General features: G+C 32.9%; 3 protein-coding genes across 3 annotated transcripts; 2 read left to right on the top strand and 1 right to left on the bottom strand.

Annotated features, from left to right (window-relative positions):
• Positions 1–377: 377 nt before the first annotated feature.
• On the bottom strand, positions 378–1,885 carry LOC128175133 (uncharacterized). The gene is made up of 2 exons (XM_052840554.1): positions 1,660–1,885; positions 378–1,217 (listed from the first exon to the last, which is right to left on the bottom strand). The coding sequence occupies exons 1-2, from the start codon at positions 1,883–1,885 to the stop codon at positions 388–390; spliced, it is 1,056 nt and encodes a 351-aa protein (XP_052696514.1). The 3' UTR covers positions 378–387.
• A 3,875-nt stretch (positions 1,886–5,760) lies between these two features.
• LOC128178149 (uncharacterized) lies at positions 5,761–6,786 on the top strand. Its single transcript, XM_052845186.1, has one exon. The coding sequence runs from the start codon at positions 5,761–5,763 to the stop codon at positions 6,694–6,696; it is 936 nt and encodes a 311-aa protein (XP_052701146.1). The 3' UTR covers positions 6,697–6,786.
• An 8,038-nt stretch (positions 6,787–14,824) lies between these two features.
• On the top strand, positions 14,825–17,556 carry LOC128178133 (uncharacterized). Its single transcript, XM_052845154.1, has 3 exons — positions 14,825–14,912; positions 15,458–16,741; positions 17,053–17,556. Exons 2-3 carry the CDS (start codon positions 15,464–15,466, stop codon positions 17,062–17,064), a joined length of 1,290 nt encoding a protein of 429 aa, XP_052701114.1. The 5' UTR covers positions 14,825–14,912; positions 15,458–15,463; the 3' UTR covers positions 17,065–17,556.
• Positions 17,557–18,675: the final 1,119 nt, after the last annotated feature.

Here is an 18,675-nt window from a genome sequence, read left to right as displayed (position 1 = left end):
TAGAGTGTAAGAACTTGGTGCTTAGGTTTTCTTTAAGATCCAAAATTTACCTTACATAAACTTTGAATATAAATTCTCCTTACTTGTAATGGATTTTAAAATTAAACCAGACAACAACAGTTTAAATTTATTAACTTGACGAGCATGTTGCGTAACAATTATATGACAAAAGTATTAGATGTTACTAAAAATTCTTCAAGGTCTGCTAAGTAAAGACAAAATGAAGAGAGACTTGCAAAGATATTCAATAGACATCAGTTTATTTATTAATACAATTTAAAATAATAATTTATGTATGCCTCTTTGGCAAACGGATGAATTACAAAAAATATATTGTTTATTTTCAGGAAATAAGATCAATGATATTGGCATTGATAATTAACTTTATCAATAAATCTTGTTTCCTTTTCTAGATATCATTCTATTCTGCATTCTATTTCCTCCAGCCGGGATTATCTGACCATTCAAATTCATCATTTGTGCAGTGCTTGGATTCAGTGGTGAAGGCATCTGGTTTAATCTTCCATTTATTGCCGAATTTCCAGCAGAGAGAGCCGATGAACCAAAGTTGTTTTGAATTGCAGGGAAGCCCATGACACCTGAATTTATGTTGGATGGTGAACTCTGCATTGCCATGATTGAAGAAGAACCGAAATTTGTCTGAGATCCAGTGTTCAATGGAACATTACCTTCTGTTGGCATTTGCGACAAGGACCTAATATCGCTAGATGACCCTGCTTCTGGGAGCCTCATATTTAATGCTGTAGCAGTACCTTGTTGCATGGAATCAGAACTCGCTGCAAAATTCTGACGAAACCCCGGAAAGTCTATTATAATATCAATGTTGCCACTAAAAGGTCCACAAGTAGTCTGGCATTCAAGCTGAGTCTGGAAATTGTTATCATTTCCGCCGTTACATGCACTGAATCGGAATGGTTGACAGGCTCCTGTGTATTTGTTGAAGGCATATCTTATTGTGTATTGTTGGAAAAAGATGTATGAGTTGTAGGGACAACTGTTGCCAAAGTCGATGTCGCTGAAACAACCACAGCCTCGAAGACATTCGTTCCGTGAAGTGAATCGGTTTGGGGTCCCTCCACATCCGCGGTAGTAAAAGGTCTGGCATCTCTGAGTAAAAGGGTCGTAATAATATTGGGTAGAAGGGCGAGGGTATCCGGAGGAACAGAAGTAACCAGAATCCACAAACAAAGTACATGCTGAAATTAATAAAGAGCAAAGTATAATTTCGTGTGTCATCACGATAAAACTAGGGGTTTTTTAACCTAAGATACAATAAAAACATTCAACAATTGAGTATTAAAACAATTCAAGGTTTCTTTAAAATATCTGCGATAGTTAAAACCGTTATGCTTCGAACAAATTTCATTTGTAATTTTGAAAATCAAGGTCATACTTCGTTCAATTTCATTTTTTTTTTTTGGCCAAACGACTACTGTTAAAACTTTTCTCGTGATTTAAAAGGAAAAGAAATTGCAATGTCAATCGTTACAAAGTTTACAAACTGAAATCTCTTTTTATCCCAGAAAATATATTTCATCAATAGTCGGATATTAAAATAAGAAATATAAATATTTTCTGATAAGTTAAACTCATTGCGAGAATGCTTAAAAGCGTTTTCTGTGTGAAAACGATACTCACTGTAAGGAACTCGGGGTGGGAATATCTCCCTTGGTGGAGGTGGACTCACTGTCAGTGGTCTACTTCCGGGCATTAAGTTAGAGTTCCCAGAACTGCCAGTATTAGTGGGCATTGTATTTGGACTTGGGCTTCTCAAATATCTACCTCCAAAATTACCTCCATTTAATCCACCTATTCCTCCCAATACAATGGGTAAGAACATGGCCATTAGAGATGGTTGGATCATGCTGAATATCCTTTAGTAACACAAAACAGAAAAATGAGCCAAAATTGCACAGAAATGCATCTTATGTAGTCAATTTCAGGTCCCTACATAAGTGGAATTTCGTAAACACCACATGCGGAGAATTCATTTCATTTTACTGAAAAATGTATATAAAAAAAAAAAAAAAAAAGATGATGAGAAAATTGTATGCACTTACCAGTATAATAAGACGGAATAATGCTTGTTTTACCGTTGGGCCATTATTTATATATTTAGGCAGGACAAGTAAAAAGATGATGAGAGACAGGTTGAAAAGAATTGAACACCAATGCAATGTCAGTTAACACGAGTCACGATCGTTCGTTTCCATAAAGCAAGTGTTTGGTGTGTTCGATATGTATTCCTGTGTTTACCTGCGAATGTGGACACGGATTGTGGCTCCCGGACAAATTTGACATGGCGGACAGCGGTAGAGTCGATCTGTCGTAAGTTTAATTTATCACAGAAACAAAGGTACATGTAAATGTAATCAAGTACTGCCTGGGTTGTATAAAAATACAAAATGTGTTTCATGAAAGCGACATTTGCAGAAAACTCCAAGACACCTTTGTTTGTCGTCAAAACTTACAAGAAGCAGTTTTTCGAATTAGATATTCGTATGTTAACAAAATTTGTCGTTTTAACCGTTGAAATGTTTACAATGCTATCTCAGAAAGAATATCAGTGAGAATCATTCCAGTCAGCATTTTAATGAATGAAAAGAATCGGTTAATTAAATATGTTTACGCTTGGCCATATTCTTTGGATACAAACTTTTCCTACATTATCTAAATTCTTTATGTCATTGATATGCATCATTAGAAACATAATTTCTATTCATTTATTTATTTAAACAGTACTTTGTTCAATGTTGGAATTTAGCAACAGACAGAGCCTACTTTAGCATTCTCCACACGCAATTTCTATTATCGCAAGATGCACATTAAGCAGTCGAGAGATCTTAAATCAATTATATGCAGGTGTCACTACAGTATTTCACTGAAGGTTCAAAACATGGCTGAGGCAAAATAATTCCCGAATTTTCCTTTGAATTTGGGGCGTTTCCGCACGAGACAGGAGCTGATTTTTTTATGAGATGAACAATGTGTAAGAGGTCTAACTATCCCAGTTTTGTAATAATGCGAGGTCATTTGAATTTTTGATGCGTGTTGTTTCCGGAGGGGGTGAAAAGGCTCGGGCTTGATTTTCAAGCACATGTGTAACTTCGAGGTAAACAAAGTCTCACGCCTTGCTGGATGCACGTGTGTATTTTGCTAGAAAGTTGTTTAAAAAGATGTCAAGAGGATTTTTTATCAGAAGTTCGTTTTGAATTTTTAATCTGTATATAAAGTTGTGCAATTTTGGTAAGAATATATAGTAAAATCTAATACTGTAGTGCAACCTGCAGGGGCAGGTATACTTTACTTATGCTTTCATGCCTGGTTGGCCGTTTACGTGAAAATTCAGTAAACACGTCCGGAATAGGACGAATATGAAGACTGCTGTGAAAATCCGTAAAATTTCCAAAGAAATATTCACTGAATGTAGGATATCAATATTGATAACGGCAACTAATATCATGTCATGTAGAAAAACGAGGAGATGCGTTTCAAAAATTAAAAAAAAAAACAGTTCCACTGTCATAGGATGGGCTTCCAAAGAAATGTATCCTCCTTGTCGATCAAGAACATCAACGATTGTCCAATGATAAAGAACCATATATGATAAGGGCCTAAATGGCCCCCTAAAATGAACATCATATTTTTACTGTACAAAAATGATTTTATTGTATGTGTACATTTGAAGTTTTTATATAATTTTCAATTTGGACCAACTGCTTTCATCCGAATACCCTTATTTCCGAAATATACAGCATTAAGTCGCCTTTCCCGCCATCTTTGGCTTAAACGGCTTGTCTTTCAGAAAACATCGAGCGCAGGATTGAACAAACAAAATATTTTTATCAAATGTCAATCCATCAAAGACTAGTTAATAAGAAAATGTTGCTAGTTCAAAGTTGCGCTTAATTTTCCCATTGGAAAAAATATAAAAAAAATTCACATAATTCAAATTCTAAATATAGCGTCACTGCCATGTACTGCCAGTGAGTGAAATAAACTTCGATGAATAAATAAAAAATATATTTTACATGTATATCAACTCTTTAACATGGCGGCCAAATTTTACTCTTAATATTATTTTAAACTTGTTACTGATAACGATCGTTTAAATGTTAGATAAATAACTTCATAAAAGGCATATGTAGGGCATTTCACACTTTTAAAATAAAAAAAAATATTTGATACTGAAAAAGCATAGTGCATTTTGTACCCCATATTTAGTTACTTTTAACAAGTACAAAATATAAGAGTAAACGAACAATCTAAGACTGTGGTTATCGACAATTTGTCTTCTATTCTGACAAGTGATGAAACATTTTTTGGTATCTTTGAAATACAAAGAGATATTGATTAGAAAACGTTTACACCATAAAGGACAAAACCACCAGATATAGCAAAGAGATGCCGGAGCAATAAAATTATTGTAGTTGTGAGACTGAGATCAAAGGTGAGCTGGACTAAGTTTTATGGCCCCGGGGCCAGGTGAAGGCACACCTAGTTCCTGGTATGTGTGAAATATAGGCCAACACCAAGTTGGTCGAAGACCTACGTCGGAGACAATCCTATCGCTAGACTCATTAATGTTATGTAACTAGTTCTTGGGATTAGCAAATAATAAAGTTAGCCTTTTATTAGAGTGGATGACCTTAGTGCTTGTACACATATATGTCAATACATTATCATACGGCTTGTGTGACTTCAGGCCCCGGGGCCATAAAACTTAGACGTGCTTACTTTTGATCTAAGTCTCACTTTTACAAAAGGAACATATAGTGGAAAAGTGAGACTGAGATCAAAAGTGAGCCCGTCTAAGTTCTATTGCCCCAGGGCCTGATTATATTTTATTTGTAAGTATAATGAATACATTTCAACCTACACGCGCAATGAATTAAGATATTTTCTCCCGGGAGGGGGGGGGGGGGGGTCCAAGGCCTTTTTTTTTCTTTAAACACGTGACTTTAATAATTTTGAATTTCTGTGAGGGGAGGGGGTTTAATTATTATAATCACTCCTGATGAATAAAAATATTAATGCCAGGTGAGAACCCGCAATTAATTTAAAAAATCTTAAATGAAGACTTTGAAAAATTACAGAGTAGTACTTTAGCTTAAAATATTTCGTATAATGTGTAAAGAAATCGGGACAACACCGAACGGCCGAATTATATATGGAACTATTGAGTTAAAACATCTAACAGTTTATACTTTTATTTTTTCTTTATCAATCTTTGCTTGGTGAACTTGGTTAATGGTAAAACACGTCTCGTTAAAACCGTATCTTAATCAAGTTAAATAACGTGATTATTTACCTAATAAGATAAAATGTGACTGTATATTAGATGTAAAATTAGATTTATGTAAATAAGAATGCCCTGAAGATTTTATCTGCAGGGCATTCTTATTTACATAAATATAATTTTGGGACGAGATAAAATAGACATTGGCCTCGGTCGTATTTATACATATTTTACAGTACTGATACCAGCGATATGTGATAGTTTGTCCCTGTTTTCTTTGTAAGGTAAGAGGTGTCACCAAGTTGAAAATAATCATGTGTTTACACTTTCATATTCAAGTTTTTTTTTTTTATTTTGACGTTTTTTACAACAAGACTTCGATCCGGGTTTTATATAATTCAAAATGGCAAACATCAAATTGCAATATTATTTACAGTCAGTACAGTTATCAATTTACATAGGATATGATTGCATTATATATTTGTAGGTAAAGCTTGACGATGGACGACAAGAAATTGTGCCAGTTTTGTTTTGACAAAGTTACCTTTCTTTGTTTGTCATGCAAGATCTGTCTATGTAGAAACTGTGTATCGGTACACATCAAAATGAAACCCAGGGATTCTCACAAAATTGTCGTTGCCAACGAGAAAAGTCAAGTAAAAACAAAACAGCTAAAAGTATTGGGGAAAATATCAAGTGGAATGGAGAGTCTGTGTGATATATCATACAAAGAAAATGGAACGTTTTATTCCTGTTCCGAAATAAGCAAAAGCATTAGCCTATTAGACGATTCTGGTTTAACAAGAGATACTTTTGAGGGATGTAAAAACCCCTTGTGTCTTACAGCGAGTTCAAACGGTGTGCTGTATACAGAATTTGGAATTAAAGCGGTCATGTTTAATTCTAAAGGACGAACCAAGCATTTATTTTCTACAGGAGATTGGCAACCACAGGGAATAACCATGTCCAAATCAGGCAACATCTTGTTAACTCTACGCAGAAAAAATGAGTCTAAACTTATCGTAAGCAATCCTCATGGATACGTCTGTCGTGAAATCCAGTACCACAACAACAAACCCCTATTTTTCGACCCGTGGTATGTTGCTGAAAATCCAAAGGGCGATATTTGTGTTTCTGACCAAGCAAGGAGGGCTCTTATTTGTATCAAAACTAATGGCGAACTTATTTTCAAATATTACGGAAGAGGAAGTTCGTTCTATCCACGCGGATTATGCGCAGATGCTACTTCCCATTTCATAGCTGCCGATCCGTGGAATAATCTTTTGCACTACATCTCTTCTTGTGGAGAACTTGTTTATTATCTGAAGTATGATTCCATGGATAGCCCTATGGGTTTATCCTGTAATTATGACCGCAAAAATAGTTTTCTTATTTGTGAAGTAAGTGGTTCTATATATCATGTTGAATTAGAATGAAAAGAATATTTAAGTAGTTCATGTCTGTACTAAATCATATTTTTTTCCACACACGAAATTTATTTTTGAATAAAATAAAGGGAATTTACTCTCAATACAATTTCTGTGAGATTTTAATTGTTTTTCTTATGGAAGTTGTTAGATAATCTACAGGTAAAAGTGAGATTTTAATGCTAATTCTTTTATATATTTTTTCATGGTATTTACAAAATTGAACGTTTAAGTGACGCAAAACTTCATTATCTTACAGTATTGTCACATTCACAGGATATTGTAAACATTTTTAGGTTTGTCTTAAGTGAATGTCCCTAAAAGCTATTTAAAAAGCGATGTCGTCATTTTATTTGAGTGAAAAGCTCCAGTGAATTGATATTAAAATTATGTTTTCTAGAGTTTCGTCGTCGTAAACTGTTCACATTTACGACTTCTTCTGTTAAACCACTTAGCATACTATTTAAAGCAAATTTCTTGGACTAAGAGATTTTTAGAATGTTCGATGAAAGAAGCAGGCTTCCTTCCAAAGGGATATGATTGAGAAAAAAAAAACAATATGAGGGATTCGTGTCAAAAAGCAAATGGCCTTTAATTTCCTATCTTGTAGGAGCCAGGACGGGATCATTTTTCTGGGTTTCTGGGGTTTCATAGTAAAAAGAAAACTAGTATAGAACAGTTTTGAAATAAAATTTGTAGATCATAGGGATTACAAAGATATGTAACAGGTTTTGTGAAAATCTGTGGATGCATGTAGTAAGAATAATCAGATTTTGGCATGAGGATGCCACTGAAAGACAAACAAATCCTCGTATGTTTAAAGGCTAAATCATGTTTATGTTTGCACAAAATTCTCATATTGTATTTGATTGATGGGTTGATGGATGGCTAGATCGCTGTCCTGTTATGAACTTTTCATTTATAGTACTCGTATTTTAGACGTTGCCAGACTTCGTGATCATATACTCAGTTTTACATTTCACAGCATTTCTTTCTTCAGGACTTGGATAAATAAAAAATGAGCTTGTTTTAGTATATTGCCCTTCATTTCTGTCTTATTTATTTATGAGCAAGGGTTATACATCTTGCCAGAGCCTTCTTGAGAATTAGAACGTATTGCATGCTCATATCAAACACAATAATGTGTGATTTTGCAGCATCATTAACAGTGCATGTTCCAATTTAACAACTTGCTGTCATTAGAATGTACAGGAAATGCAGCAAGTTAATTCCACTGAATAAGTACCAAGATAACAGTTGTCTTAACTCTGTTATTCATGAGGTTACTTCAGAAAATCACTTAGTGGTGCAGAATTCGGAGAATTGAATCAGCATTGAACGGTTTGCGGTTTCATCTCAATAATTTCCGTCAATGAACCAGCAGATGAAGAAATGAAAAGGGGGAAATGCAACAATGCCATTAATAATTGCTTACCAATTAATTCGGCGATTGAAATCAATTAGATATATTTTTTCAAACATTTCTTTTAAACGGCCTACGCCTTACGAAAACACGGAATTATATTATATAATTTACTTAGAATGGCCAACACCTGACATACATGCAGAATTTGATCATCATTTGGTTGGATAACGTTTATTTATTCATTTACGCCCACATCTTGAACAAAACAATAAATGATCTTTCAAAGTACATTTAAGCAGGTTTGAAAAAACGTTTGTTGTTGTTTTAATCTAAAAAATCTTTTCTTTTTTTTTATTTAAGAGAGCAATGGGGTTATAAACATTTTCCTGTTCACGATGACAATATGTTTACTAAATAATTCATTATATAGTATATTGAAAAAAATTAGTGTATACATTCAAAACCTTTGCAATTTATGTCTGAATATATAAGATTTGTTCAATAAACATTCTCATTTTAGAAGATTTAAAATCAGAATAAAACGTATTTTTGGTAAATCTGCCTTAAAGCCATTTTAAACTTGTATTCAAGTATTATTCGTACGAACTTTTAATTTCTGAAAGTTCTTCATTTTACTTCGAATAATATAATAAAAATGCATTCATAGACATATTGCCTGCTGTTCAAATTTTTTCAATATATTTATATGCTTAAAACATAGTTTTTATATATTGACGTAGATAATGAATAAGATAACAAATGCATAGGTAAGATAATTATTTGATACTCTGAGGTATTGAAGCATGGTAGTCACTGACGCATATAATGAATAAAACATTAAGTGATTGAAATAGATAGTAATTAAACATTCCATTCAGTTGTAGCATATTCATGATGGTTATGTAAGTCATTAATAGAATGTTAACTGAGCATTTAATGAAAATTATTAAATATATTAAGACAATGCATTGTATTCATGAATAAGAAACATCTTTGTAAAACTCAAATCGCACCATCTTGTCATCGCTATCGCATCATTGTGTTATTGCAATAAAATAAGTCATCGCACAAACGCTTCACCGTGCAATCGCACCACCGTCATCGCGTTATCGAGCCAAAATTATCGCGCTATCGGTATCGCTTCATCTTAATCGATTTATCGCACCATCGCACTATCGACGCAAACGTCGTTGGTACGATGATACGATTGTGAACTACATGACCCCATCTGGGTTCCATAATTAAAGAAATATTGTAGCATCTCTTCGTCCTCAAACGCCATGTTGTGCAATGAGTGCTGGGAATGTAATCCTTCTTAAAGAAGTCGATAAAGCGATGCTGCGATGACAAAATGGTGCACCATTGCGTTCTCGTTATTTTTTTTCGCGTCATCGCACTATATTGTCATCGCACTATCATAACATCGCAAGGTCGTACTATCGCACTATCGACGCAAACGTCGATGGTGCGATGATGGCTCAATTCAGGTTCCAAACAAAACAGAATTTGCTAATTTTTGCAAAACTGTTTTAAGTATGCATACGTTGAAACTTATAAGGAATTGAACTTAATTTGAATAGTCTGACCGCTGACTGGTCCGCGTCCATCAGGAACAGTGCCAGCTGTAAAACCTCCCAAAGGGTGTTTACAAAATAACTGTAATCTGTGTAAACAGCATACCTGTAAACTACATATCATAAGCATTTATTAAATATTTATATATAATTAAGATGAATGTTGTATGAATGAGCTGATTAAATAATGGAGAGAGAATTCGAAGGATTTGAAACTTATCATAAAATAGATATCTATATAAGTTACATTTTGCACGTTATCGAGAGGTAGAAGAAACCCGTGTATAATAATCTGTGAATAAAATCTTGTCAATTAATAATTAGCGAGGAAAGTCGGCAGCTTTGATTGACAAAAAAGCATTCATTTTGAAGCCTTTGTGGTCTCGTCTTAATGACTTCCGTCAGCAATGATTTATTGACAATACCAAAGTATATAAAAAGGGGGTTTAAAGCATCAAATTAATAAAATAAAATTTTGAATCAAATGAAATTGCTTGCATTCGTTCAGTTTTTAGATTTTTGAGCACCTATTGATTGATCTATTGATGTCCAACGCCTTTACGTTAATACATTACCCTCGTTCGATTGACATATCTAGAGACAAAAAATTGGTAAAAACTGACAGCTGTCAGAATTTCGAAATGGAGAAGTGTGTAATAAAAAGTCACATGAAGCTAATGAATTGCGGTGCATTTATGGATATGTGGTGTTTTTTAATTTCATTGAAAAATCAAAGTCGTCATTATTTTAACGGTGTTTATGTATATATTTAAATCTACTGAGAAAATTCCCCTCTATTTATTAAGAAAACCAACTTGATTCATAGCTCTATTGAAACTGACAGGGCTAAAATTTACAAGATCTAGTTCTAACCAGTTTATCAATTGGTTTAGATATTCAGCAAAGAAAATTTCGGACTGTGCGAAATTACGTCAGACTCAAATTTCCGAACAGAAAGAAGATCATAGCGATAATTGCAGGAACAATTAACATAACCATCATACGCCGGTCATGTTGTTTTAGTACAATGTCATACCCGAAAGAATCACAAGAGAAAATATTGATGGAATTTATGATGTCATATCAATTTCATTGGTTAAATCTGCTGACCTTGTTGAGCTATATTGCTATAGTACTAAAGGATATGGACAACTCTTGTCTCGAAAACGATTATCACCCATAAAACCCGCTCATGTTTCCACAAATCAGAAACCTGGATAAACTGGACGTTCCGACAAACTGATGCAAGTGTCGAGAAGTTTAAAATCAAACAAAAGTAAATAATTTTGCTTCTGTTTTCTGTTTAAATAGCTAGGACAAAAGAAAGGTCTAATTTTACTACATGTAAGATGCGGCCATGCTATTCACATTTTTTTTTCGTTTTTTAAGTCCCAGCTTATATTTGATTTTCATTCTACATTCTACAAAAATAAAACAGTTCCGCAGTTACAGTGAAGGGGTATTTTGCAGTGCACATCATTTAGAAAAAACAGATATTTTGTATTAAGAGATTTCAACAAACGTTAGATTTCACGTAAATGCAAGCATTTTGATATATTTTTAATTCTTTAAAATTGTTAAGACACTGGCCCCTGGACACTTCTTGCACCTCACAATGGGTTCAAAGTTTGTTGTAGGTTAATAATCTATATATTTAGAAACAGTTGTTTAAGATCTTTTCGAAAACTATAATGCTCAATATGTGGTATGACTGTAAAATCATTCTTTTACAAAGGGGTTCAATGATAAACATAAGAATATTCCAGGGAACTTTTTTATATACAGGATCTATTATACGACATTGTTCAGATATTTTGTAATTGACTTCATAATGCTGTTTTTATTTTGTTGCTCAGGTGAGTAATGTGGCCCATGAGCCTCTTGTTTAATTTCAGGCTAAACGTTACTTCTGTCAAAGATTGAATGTTTTTATTGTGTAACGGCCGGTATGTTCGTAGACGTTTGATGTTTGTTTAATTAGAAGGAAACACTTGGGGATTTTGTTTTAATTGTTAACTGTCGAATCACATTAATTTTACCTGCATTTTTCAAAATCAAGGAAATATTAACTAAAAAAGAGCATTGCAATACCTGCATTTCCTCATTATTTTTAATGTTAACCTTATATTTGCTGCATCTTATTGGTATCTTTGTTTGAGTAAACGCAAAAGTATTTCGCGTAAACTATTGAAGATTCCATTTTTTTTTATTTTAATTTATCAAAAGACAATAATATTGATTTACTAGTTGAAATCACTTTTTGAAAATTTTGGTAGGCTTTATTTGCGATTTTTTAAGACTAGTAGAGAAAGTTTAGACAGTATATGAATGAAAAAATAATACATCGAAAATAACTGGAATATCAATCGGTATGCTTTTATAGTGTATTCATCGTTTCGCAGTGTACAATCTGTTTGCATTTTATTAGGAATAGTCATCGCTTTATTTTAGCACATTAATGCCATAAAAGGACAAAGAGTTATTTTGTAAATGTCACAAATTTGTGACAGTTACAACTGAAATTTGAGGAAAGTCACACGTCATATAAAGAATGGCTGCAAAGTAAGACATTTAATACAATGTCGATCCTGAAACTAAAACGTGTAAGAATCAGCTGGTTGAAGTAAAGTAATAAACTTTTTATCACAAATGGTCATTTTTCATGAGGTCTGTAAACGATTTGGTTAATATTTATTATGAATATGAAACATGAGGTGTTGGCTTAGTGATAAATATTTTTAGAAACACCAAGCAAAAAATAACGTAAGTGGTATTCAAATCTAATTGTATTGTCCTTTCCGATATATTTCATTTGATTAAATATACAAACATGACTACGGGATTGTCGTCGATAGTATAATTAATGTTGACAATATGCTTTTTTGTAACTTCTGAACCAGTTAATTTATATAACAAAGTGATAGCATCAGACCAAAAAAAACCAATAAAGTGATGGTGTTAGACAGAAAAAAGTGACAGTATTTAACAGGAACATAACAATACAGAATTGTGTTGATATAGGTCGATTATACAAAACATTTTTGGAAATGTGAAGTAAATGTACATGAAATTCAATGAACAATTCGGTGATTCTCATTATAGAAATACTAACGAGAATTTATATACGTTAAGACGTAAACTCATGACTCAGCGATGTCACGTATATATCATGCTATTAACACCAACATCTTGATAAGTGTTCAACGAAATTAAATCAAAATTTTAATTGAAATCAAAATTTAAGAAATAAAAATTTGATGCATCAGTTTATACAAAACTGCATGTGAGAAGCACGGTGCATAGTGTGTCATTACTTTAGGATCAACCCTTGAATTTAATGTTGTGTTTGTAGGTAAGTTTATTTTTTTTTATTCTGTAAGACACCCTTTTTTTACAATCTAAAACATGTTCTGTCAGGCAAAAAAAAATTGCGTTTCTTTACTTCTCATAAGTATACAACTAAATTCATCCTTGTCGTAGATTACTTAAGGTAAGGGGGTAATTCGATGATATTTAGTATCTTGTAAATGGTCACTGTCCGCGACTTATTATGAGGACAGTTATTACCACACACAAAAAATTAGTTGTTTGTTCACATGAATGTAATCAAACTTATTTCATATTTGTAAATATAACTGTCTTTGTTTATTTGCTCATAATCCAAAGTTTTTATTCAGATTCACAAAAATTCCGAGCAATAATAACTTTGCAAGCCATAATTGCGCATGGAATTAATAAAGAATAATTGTCTCTGAAACAAACTTAATTTCGCTACCCATAACTGTCCTTCAGATAAAAGGTTTCTTATCCTATCTCTTGTTGTTAAAGAATTTAAGTTTCACCATATTGGACACTTCTTCGCCGCTACATCTCGATCAATCACGCAACAGCCAGAGAGACGGATATTTCAAAAATACATCACAACATAAACACATCAAGATAGAAATTTTCATCATCTCTGAACAAAACCTTGTTCACATTTGATAGGTATTTAAGATTGATTGGTATTTAATGTCCAACTCTGAGAAATATGTTTTGGTGAAAGAAAAACACGGTGGTCCCAGAGTAGTTTTGTCTTTAACACGAAACAAACAGGTGATTTATCAGCGTTCATTGATTTAATTGTTTTCATCTCTTTTGTTAAGGAGCTGAGCACGAGACCTTTGGAAACGTCTTTCTAATCATATGTTTATACAGTTATATAACACAGTATGTTCTAATGCAATTCGATCTTAAGTTATTAGCTACATTCCTCCGATTACGTTCTGCAGTTAATTAAACAGAAATCCTAACCCTTCAAGATAACAAGTCTAAGGTTTCATTTTTTGACTTTTCTGGTCAGAGATAGTAATAACAGTGATTAACAAAAATTCAAAATATAACATGCTAGTTATTGATTAGAATTTGCTAATAACAAATGCATTTAAAAGGATCTTACACTTATGACCATCAAAACCAACATAACATATGGTGCAACACAATTTAACCAAAAGATTAAAGTTAAGACCAGTTTCTTCATTGAAAGATGTGTACGGAATATCCCATTACCGCCATATTAAGGTCAATGTCCATTTGTTGTAAATAAAGGGATTTTCTGACCGTCTTGATTAACATGTTGGAGTATTTCACAGTGAGATGACGTTAACAATTCTGACGTATTACTATATAGTATCATGCTCTTAAGCGCAAATAAGGTAAAGACATTGGAAATGTTATAAATACATGTTCCATCGGAGATGTTATGTTTAACAATAATGTTTCTAAGTACGGAATTTTCAATTAAAAATTAACGACATGTTGACAAACAAAGCAAAAGTCGTACCAGTAATACACATCTGTACTGCAGGTGTCTCACATTTATAATAAAGGTCCCACAGAAATATATTTTAAACTACTTTTTTAAAAACATTGCATAAAACTCGTTTCATTACCGTGTTAACTTTTATGCATTCTATATACAAAAAAATTTATTTTACTTAAAACATCTGGGGTGTTACGGTGTTTAATTGATTAATTAGTTATAGGCCTAAAATTTACTCTCTCAAGATTAAATTAGATTCCATGAAGACTGCCAAAAAGCACTGTTTTACAATTGTCCAATGAAATACATTATTAATACGGGAAATGATGACTAGACTCTTCGCAAAACACTGTACGGTCGTAGGATTCACTTCAATATTAATGAGCTTATTCATATTTAAGGCCCATGCCCACAGTTTTACCTGGAAGTTTGCACCTGTACAGTGAGGAGTATCAGTCTGACCTCCGTGTTTAATCACTAAACAGTAAGTCAATATCTGGCAATTCTAGATTCATTCCCACGGTAATAAATATGGTAAATAATATACATTTTGGGTATATTAAATCCCTTGCTTTAAAAAATTATTTTTTAAGGAATTTTTTAAAAATAATATTATTTCATTTATATGGGCACCGGTATGTAAATATAATGATGATTTTTTTTTTGCGGTATTCCAAATCAAAGATATGAATAGAACGTGAACTTTTGATAAAATATTTACTAATAGTTCATATATTGTATAGATTAAGTATTTAAAAGTAAAGTATCTGAGCGATGTTAAAACGGAGATATGATATTGTGACTATGATTAAATTGTACGTTTTTAACCGAAAATTGATATTTACTTTGCCTGCTCAAAATTTTAAAAAACTATGATATGTAAAACAACATGAGAATGACAAAGATAGCATGTACATGGCAATGTTCAAGGAATACACGTCATGTTATTTTGTCATTAAAAACAAATCTTGAAAATATGGTTTAACTAACGGTTGTATACAAATTTTAAGGTACATGTTACACTTACAGGGTGATATGCTTCCACATCTGTGTTTCTTACTTCTGGTGGTTCCATTCGACAGTGAAGGGGCTGTCATAGACGGATCGGACGATACCGGCGTGCATTCAACCTCTCCAACCACCATCGCTAGAAGTCCACATCTCGAATGGTTACTGCAAAGAAACAAAGAGAAAGAAACTGGCGGAGACAAGATGAGGATTTCATTTTTCGTAGATCTCTTGGACGAACCTCTGATTGAGAATGGTGGAAAAGAATCCAGAAAGTCGTTCCTTGACGCTCTGCTGAGTGAGCCTTTATTTGATAACGGTCTTGCTAAAGCTGTTATGGAAACTCAAAAGAAATCCCCTGAAATCATAGACATCCCGGTGTCTCCAAGTTTGGGTTCAATGGAGTCGAATGATCAGTGGCCAGAAATATTCTATCCTCCTTCAACAAATCAAATTTTTAGAGGCGATGACAATCAGCCAAGGGATTTTAGTTTAAACACTTTAGAATTCGTCAAGCATAATGGCGACAAGATGGAAAGACTTTCGGGAAACTCCATCAAATCTACGAGTAATGGACAAAAACATCTTGCCCCATTAAAAAATGTCAATCTCATAGAAAGTGTGTTCGACATAATTGAAAGTATACCTAGTATTGATGATTTAAGTACCAAGGTGCCCCGTTCAGAACATGGGAATAGTCTGATGACTAGAAACGATGCTCTGGAGGTCAACGGGAAAAGGGATTCTGATAATTCAAAACAAAGCGTAATCACCAACAAACCTGTACCTTTAAGGAATCGAAAGACGACTTCAAAAGAAATTTCTAGGAACCATGAAATACAAAACAAACGGCATTCCTTGTCGATATTTACACAAACACCCTCAACTATTCATCAAAGAGCTAAACCACTGTTGCCGAATAAGAAAAAGATTCTTCATCATTTGATATATCTTTTTCCAAAAAAATTGAAAAATAAATCTAGTGATCATTTTGAAAGAAAAAAATCTAACAGTGTTATTCATTCTCGTACAAGATCAAAGGTAGTGAACAAACATATGCATACACGAGAGAAAAATGGTGACAATTTTCGGAATTCATTTATTCCGTTACAACAATATATAAAACCACAGTCTTTTAAACATTTTCGATATGGATCGTTATTTCCATACTACAGTTATTACAATCTACATTCAAGGAACCCGGATTTGCAGTATATTTCTTTGAATTCATTTGATGACGTTTCTGTTTTTCCACAAAGAGAAGTTTACCTTATGCCACATACTCTGGTCAACCACAAAACGCCAGTAAGTTTATTTTATGAAGTCCTTTGTCTAATTTAATTTACTGCCATCTAAAACATTATTATTACAAGGCGTCTGACAAAGAATACAGCCAAATAACGTTTGTAGTAATTAATCAAGACACTATTAGCAACACTAATGTGCACTTTTCAATAAAATTACATGGAGAAGCATAAAAAAATATTAAAATAAACCTAAGGAAAAAAGTAAATTTTTCAAGATGATTAATGATAGAGTTTACTACGACTTTCTGCATTTATTTGGTTTTATTGTGTAAATACATGTATGTCTAATATTATCTTTTTAATTTTTAGGGCTCCTACTAGACCATTCAGTATTTCATCTCATCTACACGTCTACCCATCTCAAGAGAGACGTACTTGCCTTCCAACCAGACAGCCCCAATGTTTAACAATCCATTTTCATAGTCGCCATAATTGTCAAGAAACTTACTCACATGTACACCCGTATATTTAAAGTCCAGTCTGTGTGTTATTTAAAATCATTATCATATTATATTGATTCTCGTGCAAATTTGTATGATGTATGTATTCCTGTTCAGTTCGTGTACAGCTAATTGTCCAAGTACCGGTATATAATATTTGATATTGATTGTTTGTATTTACTATGTAAAATATAATTTGTGTGATTGCCCTTCTTTTCCTTGAAGTACGTATTTATCATTTGCCAATGATGCATTATTTATTTGATGATATTTATGCCAATATATTAAACAGTTTAGTAAACTTTTCGATATTAAAGGAGAACATTTTTTGCATGATAATCAGCATATAGATTATAAAGTGCTTGACGATCAATACAAGGGGTGTTTATCATTTGGTTTTTTTTTTAAATTTATCTTCTATTTTAATGAATTTCTTATTTTCTTTGGATTTTATCTAATTACTAATATTCCGAAGGGGCATATAGAAGAGATATTTGCTTTAGGTTCAATTTTCTCCAAAGCAAATAATAAATATTCTATTACATGTGTACTCTCTGATAAAACATGCTTTAACCTAAATATTTCACAATCATGAAAAGTCAAAAGTTTAGTGTATACATGTAAGTAAATAAGATTTTCTTGCATTTATAAGTGCAGAGCATAGATAATTTCCCTCCCCTGATGTTGAGCTTGGTCCAACTGGGTTTTTTTTTCAAAATGGAGGAGACACAGTAAACGTGTTACATCAACTGATTTAAAAACTTATAACTGAATAAATTTAAACTTAAACAAATTCAAAATCAATTATAACAGCTTAAAACATTTACAGTTAAATTCAAATTGATAAATATAAAACTTATAGTGTACAGGTAACAAATTACCCCAAATGGCAAATGGCAATTGCCTATGCACCGAGTCAGTTAGAAGGTCCTCGGAAGGGTTTGAATTGTTTCGGGTGTGAATTTCACCTGAATTACGGGAAGATTAGTTTAAAAAGGGTCGGAAGGATGTTCCGCGCTCAAAAAAAAAAAAACGAGCGGGAAAGTTTATCAAGCGAACATTGAAAATGTAGAATACAAGTGGATGATCACCGCTAATCTTAATCAGGAGCTAATATTCTTTGCATCGATGTTTAAAGGACAGAGGCGTACAAGGCGTTAAATATCTCACATTTGCACACCTGCGAATGTTATTGTCATTTCTGACCCTTTCAGTTTCGCAGTAAAAATCGTGCCTCGTGTTTAAAGTCTATTTCCCAGAATCTAGGTACTTGTAGTAAAATATAAAATCTAGACGTTTATCAATTTTAAACTATGTCTTAATTAATTGGTGGATAAATTGAGTTCAAGAAATAAATGTGACAATAGAATATATGTTTTTTTTCTGTTGTTGCAACAATTAACATGCTTAGTAGCGATCCCCCTAAAGATTAATTTTTGTTACGCGCCTTTCTAGAAATATCATCAATAGTGAAACAGAATGTACTATTTTA

This window comes from Crassostrea angulata, chromosome 3, assembly GCF_025612915.1.
Source record: "Crassostrea angulata isolate pt1a10 chromosome 3, ASM2561291v2, whole genome shotgun sequence".
NCBI lineage: Eukaryota > Metazoa > Mollusca > Bivalvia > Ostreida > Ostreidae > Magallana > Magallana angulata.
The sequence above is the reverse complement of the archived record's forward strand: the minus strand, read 5'-3'. Positions and strand labels throughout refer to the sequence as shown.

Coding starts and splice junctions, on each gene's coding strand:
- LOC128175133 (XM_052840554.1), bottom strand. CDS start 1,885: ATGATCCAACCATCTCTAATGGCCATGTTCTTACCCATTGTATTGGGA. Junction 1,218..1,659: donor CCCACCCCGAGTTCCTTACA/GTGAGTATCGTT, acceptor TATTAATTTCAG/CATGTACTTTGTTTGTGGAT.
- LOC128178149 (XM_052845186.1), top strand. CDS start 5,761: ATGGACGACAAGAAATTGTGCCAGTTTTGTTTTGACAAAGTTACCTTT.
- LOC128178133 (XM_052845154.1), top strand. CDS start 15,464: ATGCTTCCACATCTGTGTTTCTTACTTCTGGTGGTTCCATTCGACAGT.